The 22,404-nt window shown below is 40.3% G+C and overlaps 2 protein-coding genes and 2 long non-coding RNA genes across 4 annotated transcripts; 3 read left to right on the top strand and 1 right to left on the bottom strand.

Annotated features, from left to right (window-relative positions):
- Positions 1-1,523: 1,523 nt before the first annotated feature.
- Positions 1,524-2,652, bottom strand: LOC133723954 (uncharacterized). The gene is made up of 2 exons (XR_009853362.1): positions 1,941-2,652; positions 1,524-1,802 (listed from the first exon to the last, which is right to left on the bottom strand). It is a non-coding gene; the product is annotated as an uncharacterized LOC133723954 (long non-coding RNA).
- Positions 2,653-5,682: 3,030 nt separating this feature from the next.
- Positions 5,683-9,395, top strand: LOC133723069 (uncharacterized). Its single transcript, XM_062149901.1, has 3 exons — positions 5,683-7,211; positions 7,310-8,423; positions 9,261-9,395. Exons 1-3 carry the CDS (start codon positions 5,683-5,685, stop codon positions 9,393-9,395), a joined length of 2,778 nt encoding a protein of 925 aa, XP_062005885.1.
- Positions 9,396-12,386: 2,991 nt separating this feature from the next.
- LOC133723068 (probable prolyl 4-hydroxylase 9) lies at positions 12,387-14,080 on the top strand. The gene is made up of 6 exons (XM_062149900.1): positions 12,387-12,407; positions 12,509-12,588; positions 12,816-12,918; positions 13,428-13,523; positions 13,694-13,759; positions 13,843-14,080. Exons 1-6 carry the CDS (start codon positions 12,387-12,389, stop codon positions 14,026-14,028), a joined length of 552 nt encoding a protein of 183 aa, XP_062005884.1. The 3' UTR covers positions 14,029-14,080.
- A 925-nt stretch (positions 14,081-15,005) lies between these two features.
- Positions 15,006-15,382, top strand: LOC133723447 (uncharacterized). The gene is made up of 3 exons (XR_009853043.1): positions 15,006-15,034; positions 15,132-15,193; positions 15,304-15,382. It is a non-coding gene; the product is annotated as an uncharacterized LOC133723447 (long non-coding RNA).
- Positions 15,383-22,404: the final 7,022 nt, after the last annotated feature.

The raw sequence follows: 22,404 nt of genomic DNA, 5'->3' as shown, positions 1-22,404 counted from the left end.
GGAAACAGCTGGAACTCGATGAGAGCTAGGGACCAGCGCCGTCGCGACTTTCATGGTCGCGTGAGGAGGCTGGCGGCAGTGGATGACAGTGATCTCGTTGGGTTTTGATCGGAATTGGTTCCTGAATTGATTGGTGGTGGTGATGTCGTGAACTGGTGGCTGGAAATAGTGGTTTCCGGCGAGGCCAGAGAGAAGTGGAAGGGGGAAAGAAGAGAGAATTGGGCTTGCGGCTGAGGAAGAGAGAGAAAGAGAGAGAGTGTTGAGTTCCTTTAAATACGAGTCGATATAAAAGTAAAATTGGTGGAGGGAAAGAGTGAAAATTGAAAATTTGACAAAGTGTTTGATACAACAAGAGCGCGCCAGCACAATCAACCCTAAAACTCACACAACATCAATTTAAGTATATTGTCTGAAAGAAAGTGGCACAAGAGACAACTAAAAAACTGTTGTGTGAATCAAACCATCAGACAACATCTTTTTTAACAATTGTATTAATAGTAATTGCACAATAGAGAACTAAGAGAAACAATAAATGTTGTGTGATTAAAAACAATCAGACGACTTCTTTTTTCAACCATTGTGCTAATCAATCTTAAACAACATCAATGTAAAAACTGTTGTCTGAATTGATTAATTCAGACAACATCGAAAAAACAACCATTGTCTGATTTACAATTGCACAACAGCAATGTAACCTGATTCGAGAATTAAGACGACAGAAAAATTCTTGCTGTCGTCTGATTATTTCAGACGACAGTTAAAATGTTTGCTGTCGTCTGATATGTGTTGTCTGATTCCGAAATTGGTGTAGTGACGGAGCAGCCTACCTTCAACCTACTTGAAACCAGCGAAGCAAGGGTAACGGCCTCGCAACCCAACGAAGCTAAAGTCACGTTTTAGCAAACCCGTGTTTTCTCCTACTTCCCGGTGATTGCAATGCTTAGTCTACAACACTAAGTATCGACTCGGTGACGCAAGAGATCACACCACAAGTCCTTATCCGAAAGGCAAAAAGTCCTTTTCCGAAAGGCATAGAAAGGAACCTGGTGACGAGGTTGATGCTCTCCTCGTCCACAACGTTTGATAAGAAGTCAGGTCAAGGGACGCCCCGACGACTACACCGAAAGGTGTTGGCACGCTCACGCAGTCAAAAGAGACAGTTTACTACCCAGACTGGTTTTGGAGCCAAACACAACCTTCTTCTTGGTACTCTTCTTCTTAGTAACACCACTACAAATTTGATCAAAAGCCACGTACAAGAATGTGCCTTTAACCCCCCAACACCCACGATTAACTGTTGCTATGGGCAAAGCAACGTTGCAGCCACTTTTTAGAGGGTCAGTGCGCTGTGGACCAGTTGCTTTGATAGAAAAGACACACATGTTTTCTCTTGTGACTTGGTTTCAAATTCAGACATGTGGGACCCATGCAAGTGGCTTTATATTATTATCATATTCTTGTAGTCACATTTGCTTTTGTTCTTGTCTTCTTTCATAAAAAAATTTAAAAAAAAATATTGATGAGAAATGAATTATCGGATATTCAATTTCAAATTCACTGAAATACAAACACTAACTTTCATACTAATTACAACACATCAGTACTTTTACTTCTACCTCTACTTCTACTGCTACTTCTACTTCTACTTCTACTTCTACTTCTACACGTCCAAGTCTCTTCTGCTCCATATGAAAATCTTCTCAATGTTGTCAGTTTTTGTATAAGTGTATATCACCGGAAGCAACAAACAAACATCAATTGGAATCCTCCTCATTGTTTCTGATCATAGACAGGAATTCCAGCTTAACCAACCATCAGAGGAAATACTAGATTAGATCACAATACATGGAAAATTGAAAATTAGAAAATAGATTCAAACTTACCCGAGAAGAATTTCAAACAAATCCTAGAGAAAGAACTGAATTTTACGCACAACGCACCTGAATTGAAGAGGGATTGAGGAGATGGTTCCATATACTCTGATGCGTCGGTGACTGATATGAACAATAACACCACTTACAGAAATCAAAGCTTAAGACATCAAAATAAGCCAAAGATCTTGTAGCAGATCCAATAGAACCCAGATATGAACAACAATACCACTTATAGAAAAAATAAAAATAAAAAGAACATGAGCACATATAGATTCAGTCTAAATGAGAAGTAAAACAAAATGACCCACCAGTCATAAATCACTGTTTTCTGTTCAAAGATTTCATTGACTGCATGAAAAACTCTCCACAGATCTAGATGAAAGCCCAAGCTCCAGTTGCTAGCTGAGGAAATGAGGTAAAGTCAGAAATTTTTTAAGCTCTGAATTTGAATTGCTTATTTTTAATCATGAAACAAAAAATCCCAAAAGCAAAGAGACAGCCACTGAACTAGTGAGCTTCTCGATCTGATTGGCAAACAAACTCAGCAAAGTCTAGAAAGATTGCAGAGCTAAAGATAGAAAGATTGCAGCTATATCTTTAGCTCTGCAATTTTTCTTCTATTCAGAAAAAATCAAACAGAGAGATAAGCAGGGGAAAAGATAAGGAAAGAAAAAGAAAGAAGGAAATGAAAGGCTACAAAACGAGATCCATTTGCGGATCTCCATAAGAACAGTAAAGAAAAGTAGGGAGTGCGAGCCGCGTCCAATTTCTTATTACATTTGTCGAAGTAAGTCAGCTTTATGTTGAAGGTAGGGCCACAAGAGCTTATAAAACCATAAACTATTCTCAAGTACAAAAAAAATACTATAAACTATTCCATACCCACGATTATGAACTGTTAGTGGAAGGAATAGAAACCCAAATACTGGAAATGCCAAAAATTAAGCTGACGCGGGCGGAAGTAACCCTAGGTTTACAAGCAATAAACCTAAAACAAAGATTCTGGAGTCCACCAGAGATAAAAGAGAAAACTCTCAATTTTGATTGATAATATGATAAAAGATCGTTCTGCAGCCGTTTAAGGTTGCTTATATATGGGAAAAGAAACCCTAGGGCGACTAACAATGAAACCCTAAAGACAAGGATTAAAACAAAACAAATCCAAAATAAACTAGAAAACCTAAAATAAAAAGAATGTAAAACTAACCTAAAAATATTAAATCACGAATCGGATAATTAAGACGATACATTTTGGCCTAAATCTGATAGGGCTCACTAAAGTGAGTCTTGAAGATCTCGTCGTTCCCATTCTGGAAAGGTATCATGCATTTCAAACGGACATTCTGGCCAAAAGTTAGTCAAATTTGATTCAAAATCAAAACCTGACTTTTTGCACGAGAAACCCGAAAAGTCCAAAACCAAATCTACTTGAATATTCCAGCGGCTAGTAACCTGATTACGCGTGAGTTACCTATTTTCCAATCACTCTTCTTGATTCTACACCGCTTCTTTACTTTTATGGTTTTTCGGCTAAACTGGGTCCATTCTCGTCCTACATCATTCTCCTCCACTATGAAAGAACTCGCCCTCGAGTTCCTCTTGAATAAAGGACAGGAATAGGTAGACAAAAGACTTGAGAAAAAATTAGACAATTGGACATGTGGATTATTGGCTGGATCTTCTGCATATTCTGATAATATTGGCTGGATCTTCTGCATATTCTGATGACACAATCATGAACCCAACACCATAGATGAGTCTGTTATAGGCAACCTTAGTAGATTCTTCACAGCTCTCAAGGTTGTACTCTTGAATAACATCTGGCTCTGAATGATTTATTTTAGGCTCCAAGACTTCATCAGTACAAATAACCATGTCTTCATGAGCAATTTCATCTTTAACCTCTTCTTGGTCTTCATCCATGAATTCTTGTGGAGGTTCTTCCATTAGAAATTCTTCTGGCTTTTCTTCAATTAAACTATTAATCTCAACCGGCAAAGAAAACATGGACTCTAACTTCTTCTCGAAAACCTTAGGAGGATAATTCTTGATGTTCTTCCTTCCAGGCTTGATTTTAATTTTGTGTGACTCCCACCTAAAAAAATATGTGTCATCTTTGCAATAACCACCTTTGACGCTTTCATGCCATGGCCTTCCAAAAAGCACATTAGTGTCATCCATGTCAATCACATGACAAGTAATCTCTTCTTTATAAAATTTTCCCATAGAGACAGGAACTTTACAAACCTCTGTTACTTGTGCATATTCATCCTCTCCAAATGGAATCCAGTATGGATCACTCAGCTTCACTGTCGGCAATTGAAAATAATCCACAATTTTATTTGCTATAAAATTCTCTCGTAGACCACTGTCAATTATTACAGAGCATACCTTGTCTTTGATGACACATGTAGTTCGGAAGTCGTCATAATCCGGCGTTGTGAATATCCAATGTTCCATGTTTCTTCTTTCTTCTTTTTTTTTTTTCCTTTTTTTTTTTTTTTTTTCATTGATGAGGTTGTCCTAGGGCAAATCCCTTGGTATGTTCCTCTTCAACGAAACTTTCTTTGATAGATACTCTACTACCAGCGTCGTTGAGGTTGGTGGTAGTGAACTTCTCCCTTGGATCGTCGTCTGCTAAGAAGCGGGCGAAACCCGCTCTGATACCAACTGACGCGGGCGGAAGTAACCCTAGGTTTACAAGCAATAAACCTAAAACAAAGATTCTGGAGTCCACCAGAGATAAAAGAGAAAACTCTCAACTTTGATTGATAATATGATAAAAGATCGTTCTGCAGCCGTTTAAGGTTGCTTATATATGGGAAAAGAAACCCTAGGGCGACTAACAATGAAACACTAAAGCCCACGGATTAAAACAAAACAAATCCAAAATAAACTAGAAAACCTAAAATAAAAAGTATGTAAAACTAACCTAAAAATATTAAATCACGAATCGGATAATTAAGACGATACATTTTGGCCTAAATCTGATAGGGCTCACTAAAGTGAGTCTTGAAGATCTCGTCGTTCCCATTCTGGAAAGGTATTATGCGTTTCAAACGGACATTCTGGCCAAAAGTTAGTCAAATCTGATTCAAAATCAAAACCTGACTTTTCGCACTAGAAACCCGAAAAGTCAAAAACCAAATCTTCTTGAATATTCCAGCGGCTAGTAACCTGATTACGCGTGAGTTACCTATTTTCCAATCACTCTTCTTGATTCTACACCACTTCTTTAATTTTATGGTTTTTCGGCTAAACTGGGTCCATTCTCTTCCTACAACATGCAGAACAGATGGCAGCCCAATTTGAAGAACAGTTGGATCGTGCTGAAGGATGAAAACGAAAAGTGACTAGTAGACGCGAAACTGCTCCGCGGAGTCCGTTTGGGACGCACCTTACCTTTCCGGAAAAGGAATCGGGCCAGAAATCAAACTCGTCGCTCTGCCACGACTTGTGGCCTTTTTCGGGCTTTCGGGGTCGTTTAGGGCCTCAAAACTGCATTTTTCTATTTTCTGATATTTTGGTTTTCCTAGTTATTTTCGGGTTGTTTTAGTTTTTACCCATGGGCTTTAGGGTTTCATTGTTAGTCGCCCTAGGGTTTATTTTCTTATAAATAAGCCGCCTTAAGGCTGCAGAACGCATCTTTTATCTTTTATCAATAAAATTGAGATTATTCTCTTTTATCTCTGGTGGACTCCAGATTTCTTTGCTTAGGTTTATTGCTGGTAAACCTAGATATCAATCCGTCTGCGTCAGGTGGTATCAGAGCAGGTCTTCCCTGTCTCTCCTATTTACCTTGGTAGCAATGGGTGAAGTTACAAAATCAGATATCGAAGCTCTCACAGCAGCGTTTACCGCTGCCATCAACACCATGAACAATCGGATGGACCAGCAGATTGGAGAAATTCGTGGGTTGTTGGGAGAGAGGAACAACCACAACCACAACCACAACCACAACGATCAGAATAGAGGCAGGGGAGGAGGCCAGCGAGTTAGGGCTCCACGTAGAGAGGTTGTTGTTCATACTTCAGAATCTGAGTTTGAAGAAGAGGTTGTGCAATATGAACCACAAGGACAAGCTGACCAAGATTACAAAGTCAAGGCCGAAATTCCTTTCTTTTCGAGCAACTTGGGTGTAGAAGATTATCTAGATTGGCAGCTTCAGGTGGACAGGTTCTTTGAGATTATGGAAGTTCCTGAACACAAGCAGGTTCAGCATGTTGCATGGAGATTGAAGAGTACTGCTGCAGTTTGGTGGGATAAATTGCAGAACACTCGAAAGAAGCAAAGGAAGCAGGGTGTTAAGACATGGCGAAGAATGAAGCAGCTGATGATGGAGAGGTTCTTGCCGGACAATTATGAGCAGATTTTGTACAGGTTGTATATTGAATGTGTCCAGGGAACTAGGACAGTGGCTGATTACACCGCTGAGTTCTTACGCTACTCAGAGCGTAATGAACTAGGAGAAACTGAAGGCCAGAAGATGGCTCGCTATGTCAGTGGGCTAAAGCCTTCCATTCAGGACAAAATTGGGTTACAAACTATTCATACTATGGCAGAAGCTTCAAACCTAGCATTGAAGGCAGAGTTGTTAGAGAAGCCTTCACGAGCTTCTTCTTTCCAGAGATATAACTACCAAAGGAGCACAGATTTAGCAAACGCCTCGACTGACAAGGGTAAAACCACACTGCAGAAAACAGAAGGTGCTTTTAGGGCTTCCAATCCTCCTTTTAAAGGGGTTGGCAGTTCTAGTGGTGCTCAAAACAGGGCCCCGAACCAGAGGCTTAATAATCCTTATGCTAGGCCTACAACAGAAATTTGTTATCGATGCAACAAGCCTGGTCATAGATCTAATGTATGCCCTGAGAGGAGAACTGCCCTTATAGATGATTATGATGAGGATGAAGAAGAAGTTGGAAGAGATGGCGATTATGATGGGGCTGAGTTTGCGGAGGAGGAGTCCCCTGAAAAGGTTAATATTGTGTTGCAGCGAGTACTATTATGTCCTAAAGAGGAGGGGCAGCGACGCAATATTTTCAGGTCCCTTTGTTCCATTAATAACAAAGTGTGCAATTTAATTGTGGATAATGGAAGCTGCGAAAATTTTGTAGCCAAGAAACTGGTGGAGTATTTGCAGTTACCTACGCAGCCTCATGATGCACCTTATTCCCTCGGGTGGGTCAAGAAAGGTCCACAAGTTCGAGTTGTTGAATCCTGCAAAGTACCGGTGTTCATTGGTAAGCGTTATAAAGATGAAGTTATGTGCGACATTATTGATATGGATGCTTGTCATATTTTGTTTGGACGACCTTGGCAATTTGATGTGGATGTGACGTATAAAGGCAGGGATAATGTGATGTTGTTTATGTGGAATAACCATAAAATTGCTATGGCTCCTGTGTGTCAATTTGAGAAATCTGGTGGAAACAAAGGGGAGAGTTTTCTGACCTGTCTAGCAGTGAATTTGAGATGGAGGAGGCCTTTAAAGAATCTGAGGTTTTCTGTCCAGTGGTGATTAAGGGGTTGTTGGCTGCAGAAAAGGAAGAGGTGGTGATTCCTAAGGAAGTGCAGAATATTTTGGGAGAGTTTGAAGAGTTGATCTCGGATGAGTTGCCCAATGAGTTACCACCTATGAGAGACATTCAGCATCAGATTGATTTGGTGCCTGGAGCTAGCTTGCCCAATCTGCCACATTACCGAATGAGTCCCAAGGAGAATGAGATTCTGAGAGAACAGATTGAAGACTTGTTGAAAAAAGGGTTCATTCGAGAGAGTATGAGTCCTTGTGCAGTTCCAGTCCTCCTTGTTCCTAAGAAGGGCAATCAATGGCGGATGTGTGTTGATAGCAGGGCCATTAATAAGATAACTGTGAAGTACAGGTTTCCTATTCCTCGTTTGGAAGACATGCTTGATGAGCTAGAAGGTTCCAAAGTGTTTACCAAGATAGACCTTCGTAGTGGATATCACCAGATTCGAATCAAGCCAGGAGATGAATGGAAGACAGCTTTTAAGAGCAAGGATGGCTTGTACGAGTGGATGGTTATGCCATTCGGGTTGTCTAATGCACCCAGCACCTTTATGAGGCTTATGAACCAGGTTCTTCGTCCTTTTATTGGTTCCTTTGTAGTGGTGTATTTTGATGATATACTGATATATAGCAGGACCAAAGAAGAACATCTGGTACACTTGAAGCAGGTTTTGGGAGCTTTACAGGAGAATAAACTGTACATCAACCTGAAAAAGTGTACATTCTGCACCAGCAAGTTATTATTTCTGGGATTTGTGGTTGGAGAAGAAGGCATTCAGGTTGATGAAGAGAAGGTACGAGCTATAAGAGAATGGCCAGCTCCAAAAATAGCTTCTGAGGTGCGGAGCTTTCATGGTTTAGCTACCTTCTACAGGAGGTTTGCGAAGAATTTCAGTACCATTACTGCCCCTATTACTGAATGTTTGAAGAAAGGCAAATTCCAATGGGGAGAGGAACAAATCCCAGAAATTAAACCCAAATACTGGAAATGCCAAAAATTAAGCCCCACCTCCACAATTGTTTCTATCCGTGGAAAAACAAGTGTGGCCTTAGCCCATATTTGTTGTGGTGTAAAACGTACTTTGTGCTTGCTTGTTCTTACTTTCCTTAGGTCTTCCCTATATACCTGAAGGTGGATTCAAGAGTTCCTAGCCTCTTTGATCAGCTCTGCGCTGATACATATATACAAACCTAAGGGCTATGGTTACCCTAAAGAAACAAAAAAAGAAAAAGGAGAGAGGTGCTTCGAAGGCAATTATAGAGCACTCCTCATGGTCATTGTTCCACGAAGCACCTAGCTATGAGCAATTGTGGACTTGTGGAGTGTCAAAAGTAGTCGGACAATCACTGATCATCCTACGCTTTTGATCTCATTGAAGGCGTCTGATATGCATGAGCAAGGTAGAAGCAATTATCGGTGGCACATAGGCACTGCAAGTGTACTCTCCCATGTACTGCTGACCCTCTTTGATAGACTTTCGATGATAAGGCAGATAAGCATGCCTTGATAGGAGTTACGGTCCCACACATTTAATATCAAATACAAAAAAATATTAATTAATTGAAACATCCAAGGTGAGTTTTGAACTCTCAGACATAGAGGTTTTGCATCCAACTAAGCTAAACATTAAATCATGAATATACAAAATTCATCCTTTGTTTCCCCATTTATCTTTAATATAAATATCTAACCAATAATTCGAACCGAAAAATTGACCATACTAGTTGACACAAAGTCTGTCACGGTCATTGCTGTACGTATCCAACAATGGCGAAGGCATTGGACCGGCGTTCGTTTACCAGCACGAGTCTGCTTTTAGACCGACATGATCTTCCTGACCTCGTTTTTTTGGCAGAGGCAGAGGGCAGAGGTTATCCCTGATCTTGTGCTTCTTGATTGGGAGCGAGTGGAAGTAGAGCTAGAGCTACACCAGGAGGACATCTTGCTGTACGTCTTTGACCAAATTACCGAGTATTATTGCCGTCTTTGAACAATTTAAGGTTCAAAACTCATGTTAAGGGTACCAGTTTCAACTTTTTGACAAGTCATCGACACATATCAAGCAGAGTTCATTCAAAAATAGGGTTCACTGGAGTCGCATAGTCAATTTACAAAAATAAAACAATTGCGAAAATGATAGCCAAAACGTAAAAAGGAATAATAAAAAGAAAAATCTTTGTGATTGTTTCACACCGCTCAGATAAAGAACAGTGTTTTCGACAAAAGAAAAAGCAAAAAGAATAGTGTTGAACAATTCCTCATACCATGCATATTTAAACACGTAAGATGTATCATAACTAACAACAACTGAAGATGAGTGTTTCTTTCTAATAATAACTGTCAGTACTCCCTATAAATTTGTCTGATTTCCTAGTAATCCTCAGACCTGCAAGAAACACCCAAGCAGAAAAATAAATTGTTCTCTTATTCATCTCTATTCTCTAAAGAACTCAACTTATTATCACTTCATCATGGACATGAAGAAGATCTCCGTCGCCATCATTGTCATTGCAGCCTTCATGAGCCTCGTCGTGGCTGCAAAGGAGACAGGCAAGCCAGCAGCGGCCCCCAAGGCCAAGTCTCCAACAGCCTCATCTCCTAAGGAAGGAGGGGCTCATGCCCCTGCCCCATCAGGCGCCGTCCCCACTACCTTGTCCATTGTTGAATCTTTCTTCAGCACCTTCCTTGTGTCCGTCTTTACCTATTACATGCAGTAAGCTCCCTCAGGGAATAAGAGATTAATGCTTAGTAATTCTTGGAAGATGGGAGTTCCAAGAGTAGAGAAATGATTTTTGATTATGCAGTATTTTTATTATCCATGTACTTTCTTCATTTGAATTAATTTTCTCGATTAATCATTTCTTCTTTTCTCCCATAATTTTCTTATAAGTCAGGTGTTGAATTTAGGAATAAGGCATATTTTCATCCATAAATGTCTATGGTGGGGCTAAAGCTCCGAAACCACCCTACTGATTCTTCACTTCACCCTATATATATTGAATTGTTCGTTACTGAACTTCCAACCCCCCTCAGAAATTAAAATTAAAAATTACACAAAATTAAAAGATCACAAAATAAGAAGAGATAAAAACTGACCACGATAGAAAAGAAAAAATTACAAACCATTAATAAGCGCTTGACAAGATTTAAGAACACTAATTAGTACATCAGTTTGTATTCTATGTAATAAAGGAAATGTGTTAACAAATAAGGACAAAGTGGCGGTCTTGGCTCGGGGCAGCGACATCATGGTGGAGCTATCAAGGTGGCGGAGCGGCGCTGGGATGTTTGGTGGTCTGGAGGTGGAGGCTGCATCTGGGCCAAGCCAGGCATGATGATCCTTGAATAGGCGCCGGCCTTCTCTTGGGCTACCTTGGACTGCACAAGCTTTGGCTGGGGCTTTTACCTTGGGCCCTAGGCCAATAAAAATTCTATTTGTTTTAGGGATACTATGTTAATAGTTTTTAGTTTCAATAATTCTTTGAGTGTTTAGGGATCTATGCACTTTATGTGTCTATAGTGTCTCTGGAGTAGTACTGAATGAGGATTTACGCTAGTCTCTTCGCATTTAATGTATAATGAGTTGACTTATTTCTATGTACCACTGTGGGTACTAGCACACCTTCTTGATATGTCTCGTTGAAGGCAGCAGAATGGTATGTAATGGCTATTCTGGCATGTGATGAATGTTATTGACACCCAATTTAGGTTTGATTCAAAAAAAGGACAAAGTGGTTACTCTTTCCTCCCATCATCCTACGCACCCCCTCTTGCATGCATTTGTTCTTTTATGAGTTTTATCCTTTTCAGTTGCTTTCTCTCACACCCCTTCTAGGTTCTCTCATTCAATTGGGAGAATTCCACAAATAGTCACTTAATTATGACTCATTCGACACTTTGGTCACTCAAGTTTCAAATATATCACTTTGGTCACTCAACTATTACACTGTCAATCACTTTAGTCACCCAAGGCCCAAGGGGCCTTTTATCTCACTTTGATCACTTCTCCCAATCATTCTAATACATATTTCTTAATTTTTAACAATTGGTTGGATGAAAATATCATTAATATTGTGGCAAATAATTTTTTTTAATGAAAAAAATTAACAAAGTGACTAAAGTGAATAACAGAGTTAAAGTTGAGTGACTAAAGTGAATAACAGAGTTAAAGTTGAGTGACTAAAGTGATATATTTAAAAGGTGAGTGACCAAAGTGTCGAATAGGTAAAAGTTGAGTGACCATTTGTGATATTCAATTAGACAAACATTGTATTTGTCAATTTGCATGGATATATTGGCTAGTCACCTCACTCATCTTCGTCTTTTCATTATTATTATTATATATATATATATATATATATATATATATATATATATATATATATATATGTTAATGTAAGTGACCGAGGGGTCTAATTAACGTTAAAGATAGAGAGTACACTACTAGAATTATGCTCATAGACATCATGACAATTAAATCGGTGAGAAATACACGCGATGTAAAACAATGTTAGTAACATCGATTCCTCAAAAACCGATTTGTATGCATATAACTGACATCGGTTTTGAAATTAGCCGGTGACAAAACTTTCATTTGAATTTTCAGAAAAACCCTGAGCGGCTAAGTTAAAAAATTTTAAAGAAGCGCGGGGAAGGAAAAGCTCATTCCCACACTTAGACATATTTGGACTAAACATTGACTTTAGCTGGCCCTAACACTATTCGACCAAACCTCGCTTTCCTCCTCTTCGTTCTCCTCTTTCGACCAATACCGTCCTCCTCTTTGTTCTCCGTCTCCGACCAAAACCCTCCTCGTCTTCGTTCTCCAACTCCAACCAGAACCCGACCCTCCTCGTCCTCCTTCTTTTCTGCGTCGGACCAGCTCCTCTGCTTGAAGACGGTGAACATAATCCGAGTTTGAGGCCGGTGATTTGGAGAAAATTTGAGCTTTTCTTTCATAGGTAATTCACGACTATGTTCAATGCATGTCTTCGAAGGATTTGTGAGTCCTTAATTCACTGATCTGCTTATTCAAAAAAAAAAAATTCACCGATCTGCTTTTGTTTCTTAATTTGCTTCCAAGGATTTGATGGGTGTTTTTAGGTTTTGGGTTTACTTTTGTTTTCTGGTGGTGGGTTTGGTTCTCAAGGACTCAATGCTTGTATAAAGCCTCGTTCTTTTGGGTTTGTGATTCTGTTTTGCTCTGTTCCTTTTCTGATAGTCCGAAGCTTAAAGCTTCAAATTTTGGTGAGTTGTGCTTGCCAAGTTTGTGTCCTTTCCTTTTTTATATATGCATCAGAAACTTGAAGACTGGCCTAATAGTGTGATTGTTGATTTGAGCTTACGATTAAGTAACTAGAATCTGATGAGCGTTAGTATTCTAAAATTCGGTTCTCTCTTTTTCGATCAGTTCTGGGATGTTTCTTTCGGCTTATCGAGACAAGTCTGGGACTTTGGATGTCATTGAGGAAAAGATTGCAAGAGCGACTATGATTCCCAGGACCCATGGAGAGGTACTATTTAGTGTTTCTTTAATAGCCTGGAGCTTATCAACTCACAAAATCATAAGAAATATCGGTCTGTTGCATTGCCAAAGTGATTTATATACCTCAGATACACATAAGAATGTACTACATGCACAATTTTTTTGGTTGTGGGGGTGTGTGTGTAATGGGCAATGGTTTCAGGTTCTGTTTTTTGACATGCTGGTAGTGTTGACAATTTTACATAATCGCGGGTTTAATCTGGTTGTTAGTGGTAAATATTCCAAGTAATGATCAGATGCTGTGTTAATCACAGTGATGGCATTTCTCTTATGCTAATAACTATGTTTGACCCTGTTTATGAGTTTATATGCATGTGCCTCTACCCACCAAAGTAATTCAAAGTGATATGAACTCATTACAATATAAACTTTTGTCTTAATCACAATGATGACTTATCTTTTGTTGAATTAGTTAACCTTTTATTTCAGGCCAATTTGTAACATTGTCTGAGCTGTGAGGATATCATCATGTTTCAGGCATTCAACGTCTTGCGTTATGAGATTGGGCAGAAGTATAATTCTCATTATGATGCATTCCACCCGGAGGAATATGGTCCACAGACAAGCCAAAGGGTACATCTTCAGTATAAAATTCAGTTTTTCATTTGGTTATTATTTGTTTCTCCGTTAGTGGTCAATTTGCCTCTTCAATGATTAAACACTTCATATAACCATTAAGAAATTGTAATGATACCAAAAGGTTGTAAAGAATCCTTATATTAGTCCTAATTGACCTTGTGCAGGTTGTATCATTCCTGTTGTATTTAACTGATGTTGAAGAAGGTGGGGAAACAATGTTTCCATACGAGGCAAGATTCTTATTTTCTCTTTCTTTCTTTCAATGGCTCTTTTTGGTTCCTTGGTGATCATCCTTTTTTCTTTTTAGCTACAGAGTGGCTTGAACCTGGATGGAAAACATGATTCTCAGGAATGTATGGGTTTGAGAGTGAAGCCGCGCAGAGGAGATGGCCTTCTGTTTTATTCATTGTTCCCTAACGGTTCCATTGATCCGGTTAGTCTTTCATCCCATCATTGTCATTCTGTGAAACATGGAATTATAGAGATCATATGTCGATAAGGGTTTTATCACATTTTAGTTACTCGCCATTACTGATATTGCATAATGGTTGTGCTATACATTCATCGTGAAACAAGTTGAGTCAAAAAATGGTAAATCTTTATTGTCAGTGCTTTGAATTTTGTCAATCCCAAATCTTCAGGAAACTCGAAAAATGGTAAATCTTTATTGTCAGTGCTTTGAATTTTGAGTCTAAAATGATCTGAGAAAAGGGAATGTAGAAAGATGTTGATTCTGTTTGGTACCATTATATGGTTCATTTGAAGAACATAACAGGGGATTATTACAAAGAGTGATTAGTTAACTCTGTGTGTATGTTGTCTAAATTATAAGGACTCTCAACACCTGTTAATTAAACTTTAAAAGGGTTCATTTTCAAGACCATGTCACTTTGGCCCATGTGTCTTTTGCATCCCACCACAAGCCACCGACTATTTGTTCACACACATTTATACTATTTCAGTTGAAGATTTCTTCTACTACACTAATACTGTGATTGCTCTCTCTTTTTCATATTCCTTCCGTATCTCAATTGCCAACACATTTTTCCATGTACTTTTAGATTCAGTATATATAGCTTGCTAGCTCAGCTAGAGAGAAACATTAAGTCTTAGTTCCTAAGTTGACAACTTCACTACACACACAAACTGATCAACTATACACAGAAGAAGTGATCAAGAAGTAGACTGCAGTAGTAGTAATGGCAGATTGGGGACCGGTGGTGATAGCGTTGGTGTTGTTTGTGCTGTTAAGTCTAGGGCTACTGTTTCAGCTGCTGGGGAAGAGCAGAGTGGTGGAGTTTGCAAACATGCAAACCAGCGGACTATAGTTGTATTATATGCTCTTAAGAACCTGTGCCTCTGTTTCTAGTGACAAATATGTCCAATTTTGTTTCCACTGCCACTTATTTACTTCTTTCTTTTTATTTAGATGACTATGGTAGTAATCTAATTTTGTAGGTAGAATCCATCTCCCTTGGATGCACACAATGCATCCGTAATGAGAAGTAAGAAATCTATACTTGCTTTTGTTTATTCTTGAATCTTTTTGACATATTACTTAAGGAGCTGAAACTCTTGCCTTTTCTCTACTTGATGAAGCAGCTAAAGTAAGGCGGATTTATGATATTGCAAATGTTTCGTCCTCCATGAATCTTATTGAAAAGGTAAAACTTGTAGAACTTGTGATAGAGAAATATTAGAATTCATAATCTCTTAAATAGCTAGTATAATGTACTGCCAAGCCAAACTGTGCCCCTTGTTCAAAAATATGTAGACCCACGCAGTAGATACAAGGAAGCCTGCATATAAATGGTTGGGATTGAGAGGAAAAGATGCTACGAGTTCAGCTTCAGACGAGTCTAGAAAAAGAGCCTTTGGAATAGATATCACAAACGTTGTAAGAGGGGCAAAGTAGAATCTTCTACTGCTGGGAGATTGGAAGCTCAGAAACAAAAGCAACATGAGAGTATAGTACGGCAACGTGAGAGCATAGTACGTAAGGTTGATAGGAACAATTCAGAGGACTCGAAAGAAAATACAAAGAGCTACCAGTTTGGCACTTTTGCCCCAGTTACTATTGCCAGAGCTGGGAATTTCAACATGAAGAAGGTTGACTGGGACAATTTTTCCTCTACGTACTTACCGTCCCTAGTATCAGAATCAAGGTATCATCATCTTATGCTTCAGCCTGATGTGCAGGTATATGATAAGACATACAAGGCTTATATATATGGACGCAAGAAAAAGTGAAACTATTACTAAGCTACCTTGGTTTGTAGATTACTTGATTAATTGAAGAGCAATGCTCTCTTCAGTACTTGCCTTACAATTTCAGACATTCTTTCTTGTTCAGTGTAGATTATTTCTTTAGAAAAAGGGTTCTCAATTTAGTCACTGTGTTAGTGTTCTGAATTTAATGATGTTCTATTATTGTTCTGTATCTCTATTTAACTAGTTGGTGGTTGGTTACTTGATACATAAATAACAATATTACCAGTCTTTGCTTGTGCTTACTACTATTGTGAATATGCCTTTTAAGCTGGCCTTCTAATTAGTTGTCATTAACACACAGGTTTCACCAAGTTATAAAGGAATTACTTCCAACTGTCTCTTACTCAAGGTGAGTCTATAGTTATAAGTTTTATGATCTTGTTTAATTGGAGCAAATTTATATTGATATATTTTCTTGCTAAATTGAAATTGTGCTGCATAACCTCTAAGATGTAGAATATACTTATTTAAGAGTTCAAGCAGTACCATTGTCAGGCATTGCATACTTGAAAGTTAAAATTGGTGTCAAACAATTATTTATGTGAGTCGGTAATCATTTTCTTGTACTATGAAACAATGGCTAAACCTCCAGCTAGAAAAATTAAATTCCATCTAATTGATATATACATATTATGCAGGAGCATTAGAATGGGGCTGCTCCAGCTAGAAGTGTTCTGGCGTGGATCCTAATATAAATTTGAACGTGTCTTTATATGTGCAGGTCTTTCAACCTGTCTTTTGGTGAGGAATGTTACAAGCAAGGAGGATGGTAGTTATTACCACACATATGGTTCAGAAGTTTTGGTCACTAGCTTTGTGTATGTATAACTCTTTAAGTTCAACAAGAAGCTTAGTAGTTTTAGGTATTTTGATGCTTATAATTTTGCAAAACCTTTGGATGGTGTTACAATTGTGATTGTTGGTTTGTAATTGAAATGAGTTCATATTGGTATCTTACCAATTTTCAATTTATAAAGGACATGATGTATATACGCGTATTTCAAATCAGTATTAAACTACAAAAACGATGTCATTAAAGAGATGATACATCAGATTGGAAACAAAAATCGATGTCTCTTTATTCAGTGCACATTGAATTATTAAGTAAGAAACGATGTAACACAATCCAATGGACATCGACTTAATAAGTAAGAAACGATGTAAAACAATCCAATGGACATCGATTTATTAAATGAAAAACGATGTCTAGTATAAGTATGAACATCGGTGCCAACCTCAAAAACTGATGTTTAATAGAAAAATAGACTTCGCTTCATAAAAGGAAACGATGTTTAATAGATTAATGAATATTGGTCGCGTAATACAAAAGAATGTAGATTCAATCTTAAATAGTGTGATATATGTCAAGTACCCGTAAAACTTATAAACAGCAGGCAAACTTCAAAAACACCGATGTGTAAGAGAATGTAACACATCGTTTCTAGAATGAGTAACGATGTTAAAATGAATACTACTGCTGTTGGACCTATATTTCGTTAAGCATTAAATGCATAAATATGAAGGTTTAACAATATCTAAAAACACCAATTTGTGATCATAATAGCAGTTTAACATCGATTCTGGAACATAATCCGATGTTTATTATTATATGGGACATCGGTTTTTAACCGATGTCTATTTTTTTCCGATCTTTTACATCACCCACTAACACATGTGCAAAAAAAAATTTTTACATCGGTTTCTGGCCGATGTATATGAGAAAAATTCTAGTAGTGGTAAGAGAGAGAGACACACACAAGAAGTATAGTGGTTCGTCTCCCACCTTAGCGGGAGACTACGTCCACTTGAAAGCTAACATTGCGGCCCAAGGGGATTACAAGAGATGTAATGGAGTGGATGTTTAAGTGGGAGGAGGAGTTCCTTTTATAGGTAAGCGAACCCCTCTCCTTTACATTTTCTTCTATGTGGGACTAAGAGTCCTTATGCTAGTGTAGAAAGCATGTTGTGGAGGCATGTTGGCAAGGTCGGGAAGGTGGCTTCTCGGCGAGATATTGGCCGCTTCTAACTACCGTGGCGTAGCTTGGACATCGGGCTACGGGATGCATGTCGCGGTTGGGTCCCACCATGGCTTGTAGGCCCCCCAAAGAGGGTGTTACATATGCTTGGTGACATAGCAAATCCTCCATAATAGTGGAGGTATGTACAAGTCCCCGAAGTCCCCAAGTAAGAGGAGCTTCTTGGTTGGAGAGTTATACACATGATGTCATCAAGCATAAGTAACGTCCGAGAGGCGCCTAGCCCCTACAACTCCCTGAACTCTGTAAGCAAGAAAGGACTCGTTAACCTGCACAACAAAGACAAAAGCACGCATATGTAGAATGCTTTTTGTATTGGGCAACAAATGTGAGTTGCATTGATATGCGTTGGCATATACGAATGTACGAGGTGCATGATACATGTTGATGTATACATGTGAATGGCGCCGAGTATGATCGGTTATGACGTATAAACTCGAGAACGCATATGGTTGTGTGAGCAAAGGGATTGCATATGATAAATGCGTGATGCGAGCAAGAAAACGAACGAGGTCGATTTTGACGAGGTTACGCTCGTGAGGTGTAAGTTGCATGAGCACCGTGAAGGCAAGAGTTTGTGACTCATGAACAATGAATATGCAAACGTTTGTGTTAGTTTGGTTTTCGCTTGTATTAATGGAAGGTGAAAAGAATTCGATTTGTGGCAAACGACAAATGGTAGAAGAATTCAATGTTCCAATAATGTGTATTATGTCGAGGGGATGTGAGTGTAAAGCTTGGGAATGCCGGAAGGCAAGAGCGTGAAAGCTCGGGGGTGCCGGGAAGACTTGAACGGGAACCGGGGTTGCCGGGAAGGCGTGAGCAGGAAGCTCGGGGTTGCCGAGAAGGCGTGAGCGGGAGCTCGGGGTTGCTGGGAAGGAGTGAGCGGGTGCCAGGAAGGCTTGAGCGGGAAGCTCGGGGGTGCCAGGAAGGCTTAAGCGTGAAGCTCGATGGTGTCGGGAAGGCGTGAGCGCGAAGCTCGGGGGTTGCCAGGAAGGCATGAGCAGGAAGCTTAGGGGTGCCGGGAAGGCGTGAGAGGGAAGCTCGGGGGTGCCTAGAAGCCGTGAGCGCGAAGCTCGGGGGTTGTCGGGAAGGCATGAGCGGGAAGCTCGATGGTTGCCTGGAAGGCATGAGCGGAAAGCTCGATGGTGCTTGGAAGGCGTGAGTGTTAGAGCTCGGGGTTGGCCTGGAAGGCGTGAGCGCGAAGTTCGGGGGTTTCAGGGAAGGCATGAGAGGGAAGCTCGATGGTGCCGGGAAGGCGTGAGCGTTAGAGCTCAGGGTTGCCTGGAAGGCGTGAGCACGAAGCTCGGGGGTTGCTGGGAAGCTCAATGGTTGCCGGGAAGGCATGAGCGGGAAGCTCGATGGTGCCGGGAAGGCGTGAGCGTTAGAGCTTGTGAACGGGAAGCTAGATGGTGTCAGGAAGGCGTGAGCGTTAGAACTCGTGAGCAGGAAGCTCGATGGTGCCGGGAAGGCGTGAGCGTTAGAGCTCGTGAGCGGGAAGCTCGATGGTACCGGGAAGGCATAAGCGTTAGAGCTCATGAGCTGGAAGCTCAGGGATGCCGTGAAGGCATGAACGTGAAGCTCGTGGGTGCCGCGGAGGAGTGAGCAATAGAGCTTGTGAGCGGGAAGCTCGAGGGTGCGGTGAAGGCATAAGCGCGAAGCCCGTGGGTTCCGCGGAGGCGTGAGTGTTAGACCTCGTGAGCGGGAAGCTCGTGGATGCCGTGAAGGCATGAGTCTAACCGTCGCTAATTATGCTGGGCTGTATGTACAAGTCCCCGAATTCCCTAGTGAAGGAGGGTTTTCTTGTGGGGTTGCCAAAGCGTAGCTTTGTGCCATATAACGAGCATAATTAGTGCAAGTGCGTCGTCCATCTAGAATTTTATCGGAGCGAACGCTTATGTTCTTTCGGGTGGACCCCTGCTAGGCCCTCCGAGGAGTCCCCAACTCCTGGCTATAGACCTCCGTATGGTCGGAAAATTGTTTGATGCGTATGAGCAGTGGGTGTTAGGTAGCGAACCTAATCTTTGATACCCAAGCGTCGGGGGTTAACCGCCGGATCAATGGCTGCCGTGGGCTACATTAACCGGTCCCTTTACTCTTTCCCGGAGGAGAAAAGCTTGACTTCAATGCCGCGTAGCGGTCATCGTCATTATGAGGCGTTGCCTTGCCGCTTGGCGGTTGGCGGTTGGCGGTTGGTCGTGGAGCATAGACTCGTGGAGTCTTTAGACCCGTTTAGGTCTCTTTCCCATGGGGAGGGTTTGACAAAACATGGTGGCCAAGAGGCTAGACAAAATATTTACATATAGTGTACATGTAAATCTTGCTAATTGTATGAACAACAAATAAGCATGGCATAGTTTGTTTGATTGTCACATGTTTATTTAATTGGGTTGCAACTAAATAGAAGCATGGCATATGTGTATAACATGTACTTGTAGTAAAGTTGCTAATAACATTTTGTATTTTTGTAGGCATGCTTAAGGATCATTGAGTTCGATATTTGAGGCATGGCATATCTAGCATGTAAGGCCTAGAAGGCGTTGCCAAATCTACAAAATGTTGTAGGCATGCTTAAGAGTTATAAAAGCATGGCATTGGCATGGCACTAGCTCAAATTAAAAGGGCGTAAAGAGGAAGATATAGTTACTTATCTTATGCCGATTTGGAGTGAGTTGGAGTTGGAGTTGGAATTGATATATGTACCCAAATCATGTTGGAGTTGTCCAAGCATGACACTCCATTGCTTTGGCGGATAAAGTGCTCTGATAATGTACATCAACTCGTAGTTGAGGTATCATTTGCAAGTAGTTGAATGCTCGGTAGAAATAGTTGAATTTCCTTAAAACAAAATAGATGATTAATATGTGGATTTGTAAAATCAACATCAATAATTTGCATATGTACTTTGATAAAATTGTAAGCAAAGTATATGAGCAATGTAGTGGTTGATGACAAATAACTTGCATATACATCCATTTTGAATGTCAAATTTGTGTTTAACCGAACTCATTATGTGCAATGATAATTGGAACATAGCAATGATGACATCATTTATATGTAAATGCACTAGTCAAATGGCACAAGTGAGATAATCACTTTGATATATGCATACAGCAGCCGATACATGTGTGTATACGTTCCTGCCCATAATATATATGTTTAGAAGCATGAGCTCAATTAACTGTATGCTTGTGTGTCAATAGGTCATGCTCCATGAAGTAGAGACCTGAGGCCATATATATAAAAGACTATTTATGAAGCGACATGAATTGACCATGCATAAATAATTATATGTGCTTGTGTTTGACCATGCTCTTGACGCGGGGTCATTGATCATGAAACGATAGTATATCATGTTTATAAGATATATACATGACATGAGGATATGAAAGAAACAAAGAAAGCATGCCTAGCAGGTCATTGCCTAAAGGCATTGGACACGTGGTGTCCGGAGCCTCATATATATATATATATATATATATATGAGGCTCCGGACACCACGTGTCCAATGCCTTTAGGCAATGTATCATGTTTATAAGATATATACATGACATGAGGATATGAAAGAAACAAAGAAAGCATGCCTAGCAGGTCATTGCCTAAAGGCATTGGACACGTGGTGTCCGGAGCCTCATATATATATATATGTGTGTGTGTGTGTGTGTGTGTGTGTGTGTGTGTGTAGATATTGCCAAGAGGCAAGATTCCTAGCAGGGTAAGCGTGTGACGTTGTACATAGGTGGCACTACACTATACAAAAGCAGACCATGTTCAAATAAGTTACATGTGTGCTGTAGGTGTGCATAAGCAAACAAATGCACGGTCTCGTGTCATTTAATCGGAGCATAGCAGATCATGCATATATTTGAAAACATGAGAAGTAATGTTTTTAGCGGTAATGCCCTTTGCAAGTGTGCAATGCATTATAATGGAGTGCTTGTAATCTAGTGGTATAGCTGTCAGTAGTGTTTAAATTATTGGACATGCTTTTGCAAAGGCACAGGGCCTCGCATCAGATACTGAGATAAGAGCTGACTTATCTGGTTGTTGTAGTTGAAGGGGTGATTCCCAGTACTGAAGCTGCCTAGCGTGAACGCAGAGGTTGTCCACGAACTTGTTGAATGACCTATGTTCGAGTCACGAGCAACACCAGTCGAGTGTTCGAATGGTTGCAAGAACTGCCATCTTCGGGAGCTGAGGTAAGTCAGCGGGTGCCGGAAAGTCTCTAGATGAGTATGCCGGTGGGTCTTGGAGGCTATGGGTGTACTGAGTAATTTTCGACTCTGGGTGTAGAGCTACTTGAGTGGTGCTTGACGGTGCAAGGCTTGCTGCTGGGTATTAGTCGCTAGCATTGCCAAGCGGAGGCTTGCAAGAACCTTTGACAGCGGAGCTGTGATCAGCGGGCCTTTGGACAGTGGAGCTCCAGTCAGGGGAGCTGTGACGTCAGCGGATTTTTGACATCAGCGGAGCTTTGATGCCAGCGGAGGTTTTGATGCTCAACGAAGGAGACGAGTCTTGTTTTGACATCAGCGGAGGTTTTGATGCTCAACTAAGGCGCCTAGCAGAGG

The sequence above is a fragment of the Rosa rugosa genome, chromosome 7 (assembly GCF_958449725.1).
Source record: "Rosa rugosa chromosome 7, drRosRugo1.1, whole genome shotgun sequence".
In the NCBI taxonomy this organism is placed as follows: domain Eukaryota; kingdom Viridiplantae; phylum Streptophyta; class Magnoliopsida; order Rosales; family Rosaceae; genus Rosa; species Rosa rugosa.
This window is presented reverse-complemented; position numbering and strand designations above follow the sequence as displayed.

Coding starts and splice junctions, on each gene's coding strand:
- LOC133723069 (XM_062149901.1), top strand. CDS start 5,683: ATGGGTGAAGTTACAAAATCAGATATCGAAGCTCTCACAGCAGCGTTT. Junction 7,212..7,309: donor CAATTTGATGTGGATGTGAC/GTATAAAGGCAG, acceptor GTGGAAACAAAG/GGGAGAGTTTTCTGACCTGT. Junction 8,424..9,260: donor TAAGCCCCACCTCCACAATT/GTTTCTATCCGT, acceptor TTTTTTTGGCAG/AGGCAGAGGGCAGAGGTTAT.
- LOC133723068 (XM_062149900.1), top strand. CDS start 12,387: ATGCATGTCTTCGAAGGATTT. Junction 12,589..12,815: donor ATAAAGCCTCGTTCTTTTGG/GTTTGTGATTCT, acceptor TTTTTCGATCAG/TTCTGGGATGTTTCTTTCGG. Junction 13,760..13,842: donor AAACAATGTTTCCATACGAG/GCAAGATTCTTA, acceptor TTTTAGCTACAG/AGTGGCTTGAACCTGGATGG.